At 29.5% G+C, this 16,986-nt stretch overlaps 1 protein-coding gene across 1 annotated transcript in view; it reads left to right on the forward strand.

Annotated features, from left to right (window-relative positions):
* Positions 1 to 16,986, forward strand: part of LOC142322365 (pikachurin-like) — a 662,400-nt gene that overhangs the window by 634,491 nt on the left and 10,923 nt on the right. The window contains exons 7-9 of the mRNA XM_075361369.1: positions 277 to 500; positions 7,351 to 7,579; positions 14,188 to 14,435. Coding sequence (XP_075217484.1) covers positions 277 to 500; positions 7,351 to 7,579; positions 14,188 to 14,435 — 701 coding nt within the window. The remainder of the gene's footprint in view (positions 1 to 276; positions 501 to 7,350; positions 7,580 to 14,187; positions 14,436 to 16,986) is intronic.

Here is a 16,986-nt window from a genome sequence, read left to right on the forward strand (position 1 = left end):
CTATTATAGCAAGAATTATTCACCGATCCCATTACTACATCAACTACAAGTTTATCAAAACACTAGAAACAAAGAAAGCATGAGATTTATCTTTAATGATTGGATAAAATAATAAGATACTGCTAATGAAAGTTGCAATATTTAGTTTGATAAAAACAATCTTTCATCATTATATTTGCTATTTGTTTTAGATAATTTGTTGTAAAGCTTAAAAGTACAATTTTAAATAAAGCTTCTTTTAATTTTTTTGTTTTTTTTTTTTTAATTATTTTTCAGGTACCATCTTTTAATGGTTCAAGTTATTTAAGATACCCAGGTCTTGCTGGTTCTGCATTATCATGGCTTGATCTTATAATTGTTTTAAAACCTACCAATCAAGATGGAGTAATTCTTTACAATGGTCATCGTTCTGATGGAATGGGTGACTTTATTGCAGTTTACATGAATGAAGGACACTTAGAATTTACCTTTGACCTTGGAACTGGAGCAGCTACATTAAGGTAAACTTTTATGTTAAATTCAAATTCAGTATAATTTTTTCCTGCTTACAGAATGAGAATATTAACTTAACAGCAAATAAAAATTTGTTTTTTCGTAAGCAAAAGTTAACATTGAATTGAATTGAATTTAAGCTAAGGTCCTTCAAATACCTGTGGTTCCAATAATAGATTCCTTAACTCAACCCAGTCCAATTTTCTGAACTAAACTCTTTTGAAGTACTATTTTATATTTTGCTATGAGAATTTTATAAAAACAATGATTGTATGGTTGTGAGACAAGAACAAGAATTTTATTGTCACTTTTAATTAAGTGTAATGATCTGATTTTGCTATAAAGACATATGTTGATTATTTTAAAGAGTTCACTATAGAGTAAGAAGAATCAAATAAAAAAATGTCATAATGCCAAATCTGTTGGCATTTTTACATCATACATTTTTACATAATCTAGAGCTTTTTGCTCAGTAACATGTCACTAATTGTGTGATTAGACTTTTCTCAACCTACTTTGAGTAGAATCTTCTTGACCTTAAGTGAAATAAATTTAAATTTTCATCTTTACCAGATTCAGATGGTCTAGGAATTGAAAACACGTGTTTTATTTTTGTTGAACAGTTTTTAGCAAAATATAATACAAAAAACTTTCTAAAAGATTTTTGGACATTTGATGAGACCATTTTCATCTTAATTATTCAACTAGCAAACAGAATTTTGGCTATTTGGTTGTAGAAATTCCTTGTATTTTACATCAACAATTATTATCCAATGAAAAAAGGACGTGTAGTGTGCAGATTGTCAAAAGGAATTAAGAGCCGTATTTTTCTAAACATATAATCTTGGCCATAGGTAAACTTCAAAACACTATGCACGATTCAAACTTTTCTCCATAATGATACACATGGTTTCAGTAGAATAGGACACTACAATTCATAATAAAAGAATATTGATTACTGCTTCACAAGAACTGCTTTGGCCAGCAAAATCATTACACATACTAAATGAGCGTATGTAATTTCTTTTGATGATTTAAAAACAGAATATACTCTGTATTTGTCCTCATAACATTAAAGAACTAAAAGTTATGATTTATTAAATGGTTGAAGCAGTCGTCCTTGTATGTCATAAGTTACAAAGAATTTGAATTCAAAAATTACAACTCATGAATGATTGTTAACTGTACAATGTTATCTCTAAGAATGATTTAAATTAAATTCATGGTGAATTTGGTTTTGGCCTTTCAATTACCATGTAAAATAAAAAATAAAATTAAGTTAAATTTCATTACAAATTTAAATTAACCACTCCCTGTGCTTCTGTTTACGTTTATGTATATTATAATTTGTTAAGTATGAACAACACTAATGTTAAATAGTGTGATACACAATACTAACAATTACTTACCTCTTGTGGAATGTAATCAGTGTATTGCTTATTATCATATAAATGCAATATGAAAGGATGATTGTTTGTTACCGAAGTATATGTATATATTTGTGTGTGTGTGTGTGTGTGTGTGTGTATGTGTGTGTGTGTGTGTGTGTGAGAGTGTGTGTGTGTGTGAGAGTGTGTGTGTGCGTGTGCATGTCCGTGTCCGTGTCCGTGTGTCTGTGTCTGTGTGTGTGTCTGTGCATGTGTGTCTCTGTGTGTGTCTGTGTGTGTGTGTGTCTGTGTGTGTGTCTCTGTGTGTGTGTCTGTGTCTGTGTGTCTGTGTCTGTGTCTGTGTGTCTGTGTCTGTGTCTGTGTGTGTGTGTCTGTGTGTGTGTGTCTGTGTGTCTGTGTCTGTGTGTTTGTGTCTGTGTGTCTGTGTCTGTGTGTGTGTCTCTGTGTGTGTGTCTGTGTCTGTGTCTGTGTCTGTGTGTCTGTGTCTGTGTGTCTGTGTTTGTGTGTCTGTGTCTGTGTGTCTGTGTCTGTGTGTCTGTGTCTGAGTGTTTGTGTCTGTGTGTCTGTGTCTGTGTGTCTGTGTCTGTGTGTCTGTGTCTGTGTGACTGTGTCTGCGTGTCTGTGTCTGTGTGTCTGTGTCTGTGTGTCTGTGTGTCTGTGTGTCTGTGTCTGTGTGTCTGTGTGTGTGTGTCTGTGTATGTGTGTCTCTGTGTGTGTGTGTCTGTGTGTGTGTGTCTCTCTGTGTGTGTGTGTGTGTGTCTGTGTGTGTGTGTGTATGCATGTGTATGCATGTGTATGTGTGTGTGTGTGTGTGTGTGTCTGTATGTGTGTCTGTGTGTGTGTGTGTGTGTGTCTGTGTGTGTGTCTGTGTCTGTGTCTGTGTGTCTGTGTGTCTGTGTCTGTGTGTCTGTGTCTGTGTGTCTGTGTCTATGTGTGTATGTGTGTATGCATGTGTATGTGTGTGTGTGTGTGTGTGTGTGTGTGTGTGTGTGTGTGTGTGTGTGTGTGTGTGTGTGTGTGTGTGTGTGTGTGTGTGTGTGTGTGTGTAGTGATAGAGTGGGGGGTGAGATATATATATATATATATCAATTAAATAATAAGACTGATACAGTAGCTCAGCTTCGTTTATTTATTTACTGACAGTTGATGTAATTTTGTTTTCCACTAGTTGAAGGCATGCAGCAAATGAGATTCTGTCAGCTGCTTTAGCACATCTTCTGATTTGTTCTTTACTGCATCAACTGATTTAAAATGTGTTCCTTTAAACAAAGATTCATAGGAAAAACAAAAGAGTTTCATGGTACCAAATCTGGTAAATATAGTGGATCTTCCAATGAAGTAATGTTTTTTTGGTCAAAAACTGCTTCACATAAAATGCTGCTTGAGCAAACATACTGTCCTGATGAAGAATGAAACATTTTTTTCACTTTTTTAATTTTTTCTGATTCTTTCAGCTTTTTCAAAACTCCTTTATAATAATGGTGATTCACCATTGTGCCAAATGGAATCCATTCTTCCAAAAATATGTCCTTGACATCAAAAAACACAATGAGCCCATTCACTGATAATTGTTTTGTCTCAGAATCATACTGGATGTTCCAGCTTTTGTCAAGAATGTGATTTTTTTTAAATAATTTAAATCAGCATCAAGTTGCTTTAGCATGATAGCACATACATCCTTTCAGCAATCTTTTCTTCTTTTGTGAGAAACCTTGGGACCATCTTGCCAAAAGCGTTTTTCATGTTGAGATCCTCATCAAAATTTTCCACATAGTGTATTTGTTGACATTCATGGCTTCATCTAACACTAGCTAATTTTTTACCTACCATCTGGCTAATTTTTTCTACATTTCTTTCAGTTTTTGAAGTGGGAGATCATCCAGGACATTCTTTGTCTCCATGTTCTGATGTCCTTCACTGAAACTTTTGTACCACACAAATACACATGCCCAAGACACAGTTTTCACCATAACCTCCAATAAACATTTGAAAATTTTTCATTGGTGTTTCATTCAGTTTTACCAAAAATTTCAAATTATTCAATTTCTAAACCTTTTTTTTAACCTCACAAGGTCAACCGGTAACCACCTAGAAGACATTGCCTTGGTTGACCTTATGTGATGCAGTGATGTCTAGACACCACCCGTCAGCATTGTCCACCCATTAGACCTTCCCAACGGGGTCCCTCCTGGTTCTCTGAAGCAACACACCCTTCGCTTCTGGATGCTGTAATGCCTCTCCCCAGGAGGGCTACCCTCCCTGTCCCTACTCTTAGTCGGAGTCTGAGTATACCCCCATGCATACCCCCCTACCCTCATGTGCCCACCCCTCAAACCTCGAGGGTCCTTAATGCTTCATCAGAGCATCCTGACCCAGTCACTCTTGCGTGTGACTGGGCCAAGACAACCTCAGCAAAAGGGCTATTCCCTGGCCCTGCACAGTTCTGCGCTTCGACCCCATTGGCTACATTATTTTTTTAGCCATCTCCCAGTTATTCAACTTCTAAACTTAATATTATTCTGCTACACTCAGAAAATACTACTGTACTACATGATGACTCATAATTAACTGAACACCCAAAAGTGTCTGTATGTTTGTCATATAGATTCAGACATGTCCAAGGTCTCTGCCAAAAAGTTCACAATCAGCTCTCACTACTTTCTTTAAGAGGTAGAAACACAATAACTTTATTTAATAAATACACCTTGTGTGTATTAAAATCTTATCATAATTTTTTTTCATTTAACTTAAGAGTGTGGATTACCAGATAATAGTAATAATTAAAAATTCAGAAGATAACAGTACCAAGTGGTATTAACTATTTTATAGAATTTCTAATCTCTTTTTTTTTATTTCCTGAAATTGGTTTTTTATTTCCCTCGTTATTTTTTATTGCCTACAGTCAATCCCACCAATGCAAATTGGTTGAAATTGAGATTACAAATGTTAATAAAAAAAAGGAATTTTTATACACTTAAAAATCTAAATGTAAGAAAATAATAAAAACATCTGTCAGAAATAATTTAACATTTTATTAAAATTAAGAAAATATTACTTATATGTCTGCCAAAATATAACATTAAACAAACAAAAAAATTCTTAAACCCCATTTTTGTTGATGTTAACAGAGCATATTGATACCAAACATCTGTACTAACTTGCTCCTGTTTTTAAGAGTAATAACTACAAACTTAGAAACAATCTGTTTTATTAAAATACTGGTATTTTCTTTAAGGTAATTTCTAAACTGAAATGTATTAAACATAGTCAGTTGTGTTATTAAAGGAACAGGAAACAGTATTATCCCTTCCTATTAGACATTTGTAGATGATTAAAATGTAAACTGGAAATCTGGCAGCTGGTAGATCTTTGATTAAGAAGAAACATGAATTTTCAGCTGGAATATTAGCTTTGAAATTTACATCTTCAATGTAAAGATTCACAGGTCATTTATCACCATAATATTTTGAATTTATAAATGTCTAAAGAATGTTTAGGGCTTGATCTAGTAAACTTCTAACTAATTAGAATAAGCCATGAGTATAAGCAATAAATTATCATGATTTTATTAGTAATATGACAGCAGCAAATGAGTTTAATATTTTAATTAGGGTAGAGTTTTGCACTCCTATGCCGTACTTCCGCATACTAAAGAAAATTCAGTTGCAGCAATAGAATAATTTGACATTATATATCAACTACAAAATTAATTTTCTAATTAGTCATATTGAAATGGAATGTTCAGTATATCAGCAGACTCATTAGATTATTACAATTTCAGTCGTATAACACAATAATTGCAAAATAGCATTTAATTTATTTACTAATTATAAGTATCTAACTTGCATTTAATATTTGTTAACTTAATTTGTAACATCACATCTAGTACAATGAATTGCATGCAATATTTCCTACAGAGTACTTTGTTTGTTTGTTTGTTTTACTCAGTCTGATATTATAACCAAAATCATTTATTCTTATTTCATTTTACATTATCAGACACATTATGTAGCACTTTGATACAGTTCTACCCACTTTTATTGCGATTGGTGATTTATGATTCACAACTTCACAAAGCACTGATTTCAGGTTGAGGTACCTTGTTATTTATTACAAAAGAGCAATTGATCCAATGTAGATAATACTTGCCCATTGATTTAATATAAATGAAATTAACTTTAAAAAGCTTTAGGCAATTTTTATTTCATAATTGATATTATTATCAGTAAAAAGCAGATATTTACAATTACTTGTGTGAATAAAACTGATATTATATCCAAATTCTGGTAACGTTCTTTTTTTTTTTACTGAAAACACAGATTTATATATATATGTTATTTAAGTTAGGTAATAAATAATTAGTTATGATTTTAAAAGTAAAGCATCTCATTGATTTTATAGCACTGGGTTACTAGGTGGGCTTTCATCTTGATGAAGAATGCTTTTATGGGGAACAGAAAAATTCTTCCATGTATAACAGTAAAATTCTTTGCATGTATATAACAGTATAAGTAACCATTTTACAATGTAGAACAGAGCTGCACATTGTCATGCAAAAGAAAAATAACTTTTTATAAACACCACTGTGGTATGTTTTGGGATACCCTCTGAAATTTCTTCAATCTTTCATAATAAAGCACTAGCCTTATAAGGTTCCATAATTTTATTGGTCTTAAAACACTGCAATGTCCATCTGAAGTTTTGGCACCAATCTTACAGAATTCTCTCTCATTTAAATATGACACAATTGTTAAGTACTCTCAGAATCATCAATGTACTTCTACATGAAAAAATTAAAAATGTCATTAATTTCACTGCTGGTGGGAGAGACTACATCAGGTTCCATGTTTCACTGATCACTTCTTTACCATTACAGAATAGAATGAATTATAGATTCACATGTAACAAAACTGTTAATGACTACTGATATTATGTAATATCAGACACGTAATACCATGTTGCTATGGCAACTGGTTTTTTTTTTTAAGAACCAGTTAAAAGTTTATTTTGGAATAGCCTTCACCCATGTTTCTAGGATTATACCTAAAATTTTAGAAAATGAAACCTTACTTCAAAAATGTTATCCATTTCTAGAATAGGCTGGTTTAATTGTTTTACTGGTATATGAAGTCACCACCTCAGAATTTACATTGAATTTATACAAAAACAGTGATTCTGTATTTTTTTATTTATCTTTGGAATATGAATAGAAATATTACTGTAAACTTACAAGTAATTCAAATTCCATTTTATGTCATTTTAATGATAAAATATTTTAAATGAATAGTACAGAAAGGATCTTTCTGTCTTTTGGTTTTTTCAGGCTTTTAAAACTATGATGTACATAACTATAAATACTAATAAAAATAAATAAACTATGTAATGATTAGTTTCAAAAACTTAACATAAAATTATTATAAGTTGTAAAATTTAGAATAATATCGTTATTTATTTAAACTTATAATTGCAGAAGTAGTGAACCAGTGACTATGGGTGATTGGCATGAACTGCGATTATCTCGGAGTGGTCGATTAGCTGTTCTTCAAGTAGATAGACATCCTCCAAATCAAATTCTTGCACCTGGTGCTTTCACACAGTTATCTCTTCCACTTAATCTATACATAGGTGGTGTTCCAAATTTTGACATGGTTTCACCTAAAGTGCGTGTTAGAACATCATTTGTTGGATGTATTCAGAAGGTAAAGACTTATTTAGATTTATTTATGTATTAATAATTTATCTAGTTACTAAAGCTATAATAAAAATAAAATATTAGTTGTATAATGTTAATAAATCTAATATATTATTTTAATAATATCTTAAATACATCCTGTATTTAAGTAATATATTGTTATATAAATAATATTAATTGATACTGGCTTACAGTAGGGAGGTATGCTTATGTATCCCCTAAGCAAACAAGAAAGCAGGATTCTTTTAACTTAGTGATAATAATTGCATTATCATCAGCATTAAAAATACATATATTTTTGTCAATATTAAAACTTTATTCTATTCTACAATAGTATGCAACAGAATTTATTCCTCCAAACTTATATTTAAGTGTATTTTGCTTCCTTTTGACATACTTACTCAAAACCTTTGTGAATCACATTTACTTTAAATATGGATTGTGTAAACCAAGAACAAATCAATCATAGGTCAACATTTATTACAACTACATGCTACAAGACAAAACATAATATGAGTACATTATCCAAAACTGTGACTCACAGCAAACTTTGTTTAGCCTTTATTTATCAGTCTTCTTCAATCTTTCAATAATTAAAAATTAAGACATTTTTTCACCCACCATCTTTGATTTTTTTAAAGTTTTTAAAAAATGAATGAATGAATTTTATTATTTTATGAGCTGTTATTTCAGATTTTAAATTTCTTATAAAAGAAATACATACTTATAAAATCAACCACCACCGATTTGAGAAAGTAAAATTTCAGTGGCTAAATTCAGCAGAATGCATTGTTGTTTCTAATTTATTATATTTGCATCATCTACAGAATTGATTCTGCGGTACTCCAAGCTGAGTAGTAGCGTTGTTGCCATTTATCCAGAAGGTCCTAGATTCAAACCGCAGCCAGATTCACACATTTCATATGCTACAAAATCCATCTATCATTAAGTAACTCAACTCATCTTTCATTGGGTGTATGCCTGTTGTTGCTAGAGTAATATGGCAGTAAATAAAGTTATTTCAGTGGTTAATTAATTTAATTAAATATATCAGTTTAATGTACCAATGTATATAAATAGAGTGGAATTCCTATAACTCAAATATTCGAAGGAATAAAAAAAAAAATCAACTTACGGGAAATTCGAGTTAGAGAAACATACATATTACGAAATTACTACAACTGTAAATTCACTCACGTAAAATGTATAGCACTATTTAAGAAAATATTGCATTTTTTCTATATCCATTCTTATTACCTCACAGCAATATTATTACACGACATGATTCATCATTATAAATACAGTATACAATGTATACTTCTGGTTAGTACGTATGTATGTAGTTAGTAAGTTAAATTTAACTTACCTGAAGAGTATTCATTACCGCGGAAGATACTAAATAAAATGTAGGCTAATAAATATTATAAATTTGCTTAAAATTTTGTATAATGCCTTAATCCATTGATTGGAGTTTGGAGGTAACATTTGGTGGAAAAAACGCATTTTATCGTTAACAATTCCTGAGGAAACGATTTTGAATGTGCGGGGCAGTTGGCAATAAATAGAACAATCTTTCTATTTTTCGAATGATAATAATGATCTGATTTGAATAAGCACTTTTCGAAGATTTTACTAGTAACTACGCTTTTCTATTGGCTTCGTAACGAATAGACAAAGATTTAACGTTAGCGAAACAACGGGGATTTTTTGGTTTACCAATGTAGAGATTTCAGCTTTCCTGTCCCCAACTTGTTCGCACCTAAAAGAACTGTAACGCGTCTTTATTTTGTTTCTAACCATGGCATTTATCACCTTTAAAACTTAAAGTTTGTCAGGTAAACATTTGTAAAACAGTCCAGTTTCGCCAGCGTTAAAAATGTTCGATTCGTTGTATATGCTCATAATTTCTTTTAGCGCACTGTTTATCGACGTGTTACAAACTTCTTCATTTAAACTGGCACTTTCACCACGAACATTTTTAAGAATTTTTCTATGCCTATCTAAACTTATTAAGCCAACCAACACTAGCTTTGAAGTCCGTATAATTGAACTGTCTCGCAAAGTACTCGGCTTTTTCATGTAAATTTGGTCCACTGATAGGTAAATTTTGATTGTTGTTTTTAAACCTCTCTAAAACAGAATAAGACATACGAAAACTATGCTACAAGCTGAGACGGTTATAAAGATATATTTGACCGTGTCGGTCAATGCCCTTTATAAAAGTGTCTTCTAATGACAAACGAGTTCCGATGAATACTGACGCCTGATGTATAAGATTTCGCTTCCCTACTCTACTTATGATGATTTTTCCTTTTTTGTTACTCCGTAGTAACGGAAGTGAATCATGCTTGTTTCATGTTTCTGAACTGAAAACTAATGTTAAACTCGGTTTTTTTATATTTTGTAATAAACTAATCAAGTTTTTTACTTCGACTTATAGGATTTTTGTTCGAGTTAAGGAATTATATTTCCGTACAACTTAATACAGTACGCCCGGGAATTAGAATAAATTTTGAATTTTAGATATTTTCGAGTTGAAATTTTCAATGTAATTTAATTTCATTTATTAGTTTTAAATATATAGTAATGACACATTTTGTATTAAATATTAGTATTATTATCTAATTAATAGTCACATGGCCTGCAACAATGAAATCCAGTGATCTAAATGACCACAAAAATGTATATTCACAAATAATTTGTCGCAATCCACCTGTTAAACTCCTGCCACTCGCTAAATACAGTAGTAAAACACTCCAATCGACCAGCAGCCTGGCAGAGAAACAAGATTAAACTAGTTGACTTACCTTGCTCAATTAGGATATTCCACTGTCTTTCATAAAGTGTAAATATTTTTCATCTTATATGATAATACCAAAATTATAAAAAATTAAACACTTCAAAGTACATGGAAATTCTTCTTTCTAAAGCCTCTTTTATAGTTAATAATACACATTTTCCTTTAATGGAAATGGAAAATTCCAAAAAAAATGTCACCAAAAAGAGCATGCATAATTAACTCTAAAAGATCCTTTTGATGAACAATCTTCATATTTTGTGAGATTTTTTTAGAATTTTTAATAGTTTTAATCAGTATTTTAAAAGCTTATAATTGTAGCATTTTTTAATGTATTTGAAAAACGATTACGTTTAACATAGTAAAAAACTTTTTTTCATTTTTTTACATCAAACTATTTTTTTTGGATGTAACTGAGCTGACACAGAAACAAATTTTTAAGCAGAAATACAATCAAGCATTGCTGAATGTAATTTTTTACATACTTTTTTCTCAAAAAATATTTTCGTCATGATAGAAAAGGATTTATGATCTGTGTTCTGTACATTTTCTCATAAGATACGATATAATATTTACTTCATTTCATTTCATCATCATCATATGGTTATTCTGAGGCAGATCCTGATCCTTGAATCATCTCTGCCTCCAGTCTCTTCAGTAGACTTTTGCTCTCCTGGTAGCTCCCGTTTCCTTTTAGATGGTATTTGTACAAAAAATCTGATGTGGACACTACATGACTTCCTTGTAAGCCTATTAAATTACATATACACATGTTTTGCTGCACTTCATTTAAACTTATTTCATTTGAAAGTGAGATAAGATCCTCCAATTTTTAATAAAGTGGACAGTAACACAACTGCTGAAATATTAGTTTTTATTAACATCAAATATTTATATAATTATTAATTCAACAATCTTACTTGAAATATTAGGATAAAGTAAAAGTTCCTTTATTACTAATATTATTATTTGTATCTTCATGAGTCACTGATTAACAAAAGTTTTAGATTTCTGGTGTGTCTTATAAATAAAGTTAATAAAAATTAAACTATTCCATTTAGTGAATGAACTCTTGTATACTGGTTACAAATGTTAATTTTGACCTTACAGTGTAAATTATTCAGTTTCTATTATTGGATTATTTGGTAAATAATCAAAAATGAAAAAGAAACAATCATATAGAAAAAAGAAAGATAAGTTGAAGTAATATATCTCAAAAAAACGACAATAAGATGAAAGGGGAGGAAAATGTTAAGAACAAGGGAATAATAAAAAAATTAAGAGAAAATGATAAATATAAAGAGGAAGAAAATTTTAAAACAGAGGTTGATGAATATAAAGCGAGAAAATTTGAAAACTAGAGATTATGTACACAAATTAATATCAGATGAGTTATATCAAAACAAAGAGCGATTAAGTGATTGGCAACAAAAAACAAATAAATGAAATGATGATCAACTTCGACTTAGGAAGAATATTATCTGACAATATCAGAGGAGTCATGAACTAAAAGATAAGAATTTTTTGCAATTTATTAAAGATCAGGCATGTTTGTCTCAGTGAATATGTTGTTCTTGTGAGGGTCTAGTTTTCAGTCACTCTTAAAGTTAACTTTAATGTAGATAAAATTAGACAGAAATTGTTGAATAATTAAATAAAATTGAACTTGAAAATTCATAAATAATACGATTCTAAATTATAATTTTCAATTAATATTAAATAATCAGATGTTTCACCAAATCTATCACATATTCACGTATGTAATAATGCCTATTAAATTGCATACACATATTTTTTAAAAGTACATAAAATTTTATCTCACTTATAACTTCTGATTTTTTCATAGTTTTTTTTTATTATTATTAAATATTATTTATTGGAAATTTTTTTTACAATCATGGGTTAATAATTAAATCAATATATTTAAACTAAAAAAAAGTTACAAAATAAATAAAAAAAAGGAGATGAAGTCTGATTCAAACCGATGTGCCTTCCCTTGTAAGATCCAAATATTTCATTAATTAAATTTTATTTAGCTTTAACTCTGGAATCAGTGAAAATAAATACAACTTATGATATATCATTGAGAAGCTCTCAATGAGGGCTTATTACTGCAGTTAAGAAAAAGTCCAAAATCCAAATTTTTTGGATCAAAATGATTAGCTGTAGTATGTTGATCACTTTTGAGGTATGCAAAATACATACATATGTACTTATGTCACACCGAAACTAATCAAAATGGATTCTGGAATGGTCAAAATGAATATTTCTGTTGAAATCTGAAAACAAAATTTTTTTACAATCACAATACTTCCTTTACTTAATACAAGGAAGTAAAAAGAACATCTCTGTTTTAAAATTATTTAACACTTCTTAACTTTGACTTACAGTAATGACTCAAAAATAAAATGAAAGAGTAACTCAAAATTTTTTCGCTACTAGTGTTCAATATGAGCAACTCACATTGCAGCACACATCCAACTGATAGGAGAGTTAATCCCACACTTTATTAGCATTCCTAGAATAATAGAAACAACATCTGCTTCAAATCTGTGTCACATGTGAGGCCTGAGACCTCATATACCTGTGGTAGATCAGTAGGTAGTGGAGCCACATACACAAGATACTTTATGGAACCCTTCACATTGTAAGATTCTTGAAAATTTTCTGACTCCCAGATATGGACATTATGTGTGTTAAATTTTCCACTAAGATGAAATTTTGACTAATTACTAAACGCAATATGATCAAGAAAGTATTTCTTGAGAAAATTATCCAATTAGTTTTAGTCATACATTAAGTTGTGGAATAGAAAGCAGAATTCTGTAATTTTTAATTTCTTTTTTTTTAATTAATCAATATATAATTTGATATCCTTCAATATGTAATTCTGATCTGTGGAAGATCATTTCACTCTTTTTACTTCCTTGTACAAAGTAAAGGAAATGTTGTGATTGTAAAACATTTTGGTTTCCAGATTTCAACGAAATATCCATTTTGACCGTCCCTGAATCCATTTTGACTGGTTTCAGCAATGTCTGTACAAGCATATGTATGTATGTATGTATCTTGCATAACTCAAAAACGATTAGCCGTAGAATGTTGAAATTTTGGATTTAGGACTGTTCTAACATCTAGTTGTTTATCTCTCCTTGACTGCAATCAACTGAACCAAAAGTGTCCAAAAAAAGCCCAAAATCAAAACAATTTTGGAATTTTAAATTTTTTTAACTGCAGTAATAAGCCCTCATTGAGAGCTTTTCAACAATATACCATAAGTGGTACTTATTTTCATTGCTTCCAGAGTTATAACCAAATAAAATTTTAATTAATGAAATATTTGATCTTACAAGGGGAAGACACATCAGTCCGAATCAGACTTCATTTTTTTTAACTTTTTTTTTAATTTAAATATATTGATTTATTGATAATTATTAACCTTTCATTGTAAAAAAAATTATGATGAATAATTAAATCAATAATAAAAAAAAGTATGAAAAAATATAAAAAGGTTTTAATGAAATAAAATTTTATGTACTTTTAATTTTAAACAAATGTGTAAATGTAATTTAATAGGCATACAAGGAAGTCATATGTTGTCCATATCAGATTTTTTCTTCACATCTATAGCTCATAGATATTACTGAATTTGCATTATAGCATAATATTTAATTCAAGTAAAAGTTCTAAAAAATATATAACAAACTAAGTTTCAGCCATTAGTAGATCTATTACAAAATAAAAATGTAATGTAATTTCATTTATTTTACTGATTACTATTACTATTCTATATTTTTATTTATTTCTGTTATTTTTAGGTTGTTATAAATAATCAACCATTAGGAATCTTAGCAGAAGCTTTGGCAGGTGTTAATGTTGACAACTGCCCTCACCCTTGTGTGGCTCGACCATGTGGAGACCACGCACAATGTGTACCACATTATGAAGCTTATAAATGTCAGTGTGAACGTCACTGTGCCCAAAGTGCTGCTTTCATACCATCACCTATAGCTACTTTTTCAGGATCTACATTCCTTCATTACACAGATCCAGATATTGTCAGAAGGTATTTTAAATATAAGTGATTATTATCTTTTTAATTTACATATTAAATTTGTTTAAAATAATTTAAAGAAAATATAATGTTAGCTGAATGATGAATAAAAAACTATTATTATGAACTGAATTAAAATTATAAAAAGCTTATTCATGAACTGAACTTAGTACCTTTTGTATGTAAGTATAGATACATGTAAAGACAATAGCAAAATACAAGATTACTTTGTGACTATATATAAAAAAGTCTTTTCTGTTCTGATTGAGTCATAAAATTTGGTTCACTTCAAAAAGTTGTATCTTTGTTATGACCAAAAATAACTTCCTTCTTAAGATTCTTGCTTTGAATAATTTAACAAAATTCCTGCCAGTTGTTCGTAGGAATGAATAAGGAATGTTTCAGAGGATGTTTAATACTTTTAACACAATTAATTAGATTAGCAATAATCAACACTTTCCAAATGAAGGATTCTAGTCAGCGTGTATGATCTACCTGAAAAAATATTTCACAAGTAAAAATTAAAAAATGTTAAATACGCTTTTATTTAACTAACAAAAAAAATACAAAAAAGTACAGAGATTTCACTATTTAGAAATTAAAGCATGGGCACCCTTCATTGTATTACATAGCAAATTATCAGTGAAATGATTATAAAATACAAAATAATACAATGAAGGGTGCCCCATGCTTTTATTATTCGTGATACAAAATTCCATTACATTTTGAATAAATTTATATTCAATATGCATTATTATAATTAAATGTAGCTGACAGATATATAAATGTAGCTGAATAAATAAATCTATAAACAGATTTATAGATCATCATTATCAATATAAAATGTTATTTGAATTTAATCAAAGAGTTTATAATAAACATTTATTCTTGATTTAATATGAAAGTGAAATTATTTTTCTTTTTTTACTGCATCTTTAAATATGTTTGTATTGGAAAAATGTTCTAAACAATTTATACTTTAATTAAATAATTTCCAAATAATGAAATTTTTTCATTTATTAAATAAAAGTGTATTTAATTTTTTTTTTTATTTAATACTTTTTAGACTCACCTAGATTAAAAAAAATTACTATCATAATTAGACTGTATTATTATGAAACTTCTCAGAGAAATGTGTTAATAAATTATATACAATTGTGTAGAGTTACCTCACAATTGTAAATAATTGTAGATGGATTTCTTCTGAAATATAACATATTTCAGAATGTGTTATATTGAAATATAATATATGATGTAACAAAATAAATAACTGACAAATACATTTGTGCATAAATCTAAGAGCAGTGATTCGCTGACACTAGTTGACAGCTATCCATATATAACCAATCTTCACATTATAGACTATTCATTTTCTTGTGTAGCAGCAAGCACAGCCAACTGACACTCTGCATCAAAGTCTTTCATATGCATGCACAGTTGTGTGAATTTCCGTTATTTGCTAACAACAAATTTTCTGTGAAAATAGTTTTTTTTTTTAATGTTTTGTTATCATAATGCACTGTCATTGACAACAAGCATTTGTGCAAAATTTTAGCCTTCTATCTCATCTGGATGTAGGTTAAATATTGCTGACAAAATTCTGACCATTCCGAATGGTCAGAATTTTGTCAGCAACCGTGATACAGTGCATAGAACAAGTTAAATAAAAAAGTACAATAAATATGAAATTGTTTTTTCTCTCATATCTCAGATTTTCTTTTTAAGTTAAAAAAAGAATACACATTTTTAGTATTTATTTAATATCAGTTACTAAAGTAAGTTAGATTTTTAATTAATTTTTTTATTACACTACTTAGACTTTGTAAAAGCAATGGCTAATTTACAGGAACAAGTTCAAACCTTGCTGAAAGAAATTTGGTTTTGTAACTAATAAGATGTTGTATGGAAAAGGATAAATAAATGACTTAATATTCCTCTAATGAATTTCAGCTGAAAGAGCAGCAAAATATAGTAAAAAAAGGAAATTCTAAGTCTACCAATTTTGTAGATTGAAGGTAGTTAAGTAATAGTGCATGTTTATAAATTAAATTTCAGTATAACTGAATATATAACCATTACATGAAGGTTAGCAACACAATATTTACCGATGAGTACAGTATCTTCATCATGAAGATTCTGAGTCAAACTTTACTCATTTTACAATTTAGTTACTGATTAAAGATTTATTATACAGCCAAGATGACTTGTAAAAAATACTGTTTAAAAAACAAATTATAAAACTTCATATGGAATGTGAAGTGATTGATGATGATTTGTTGTAACAAAGTAAGAATGGTAGAGATGGTAAATAAAACTGGAAATAGTGGTATTATTGATATCACAAGTAGTGTAGATTACAACTTCATTTCCTTTAAAGACTCATGTGGTTTCTCAGGTATTTGAAGTTGTATGTTCATTATGTAGTAAAATTCAATAGGTTTTGGAAATAATTTGAAATTTTCACTTTTATATAAAAATTAAATTTAAAATCAGCGCCGATAACAATAACTGTGAAGAATTTAAATACAGCAATTTAATGTTCAACAAAACTACAATAATTACT

This window comes from Lycorma delicatula, chromosome 3 (assembly GCF_047948215.1).
Source record: "Lycorma delicatula isolate Av1 chromosome 3, ASM4794821v1, whole genome shotgun sequence".
NCBI lineage: Eukaryota > Metazoa > Arthropoda > Insecta > Hemiptera > Fulgoridae > Lycorma > Lycorma delicatula.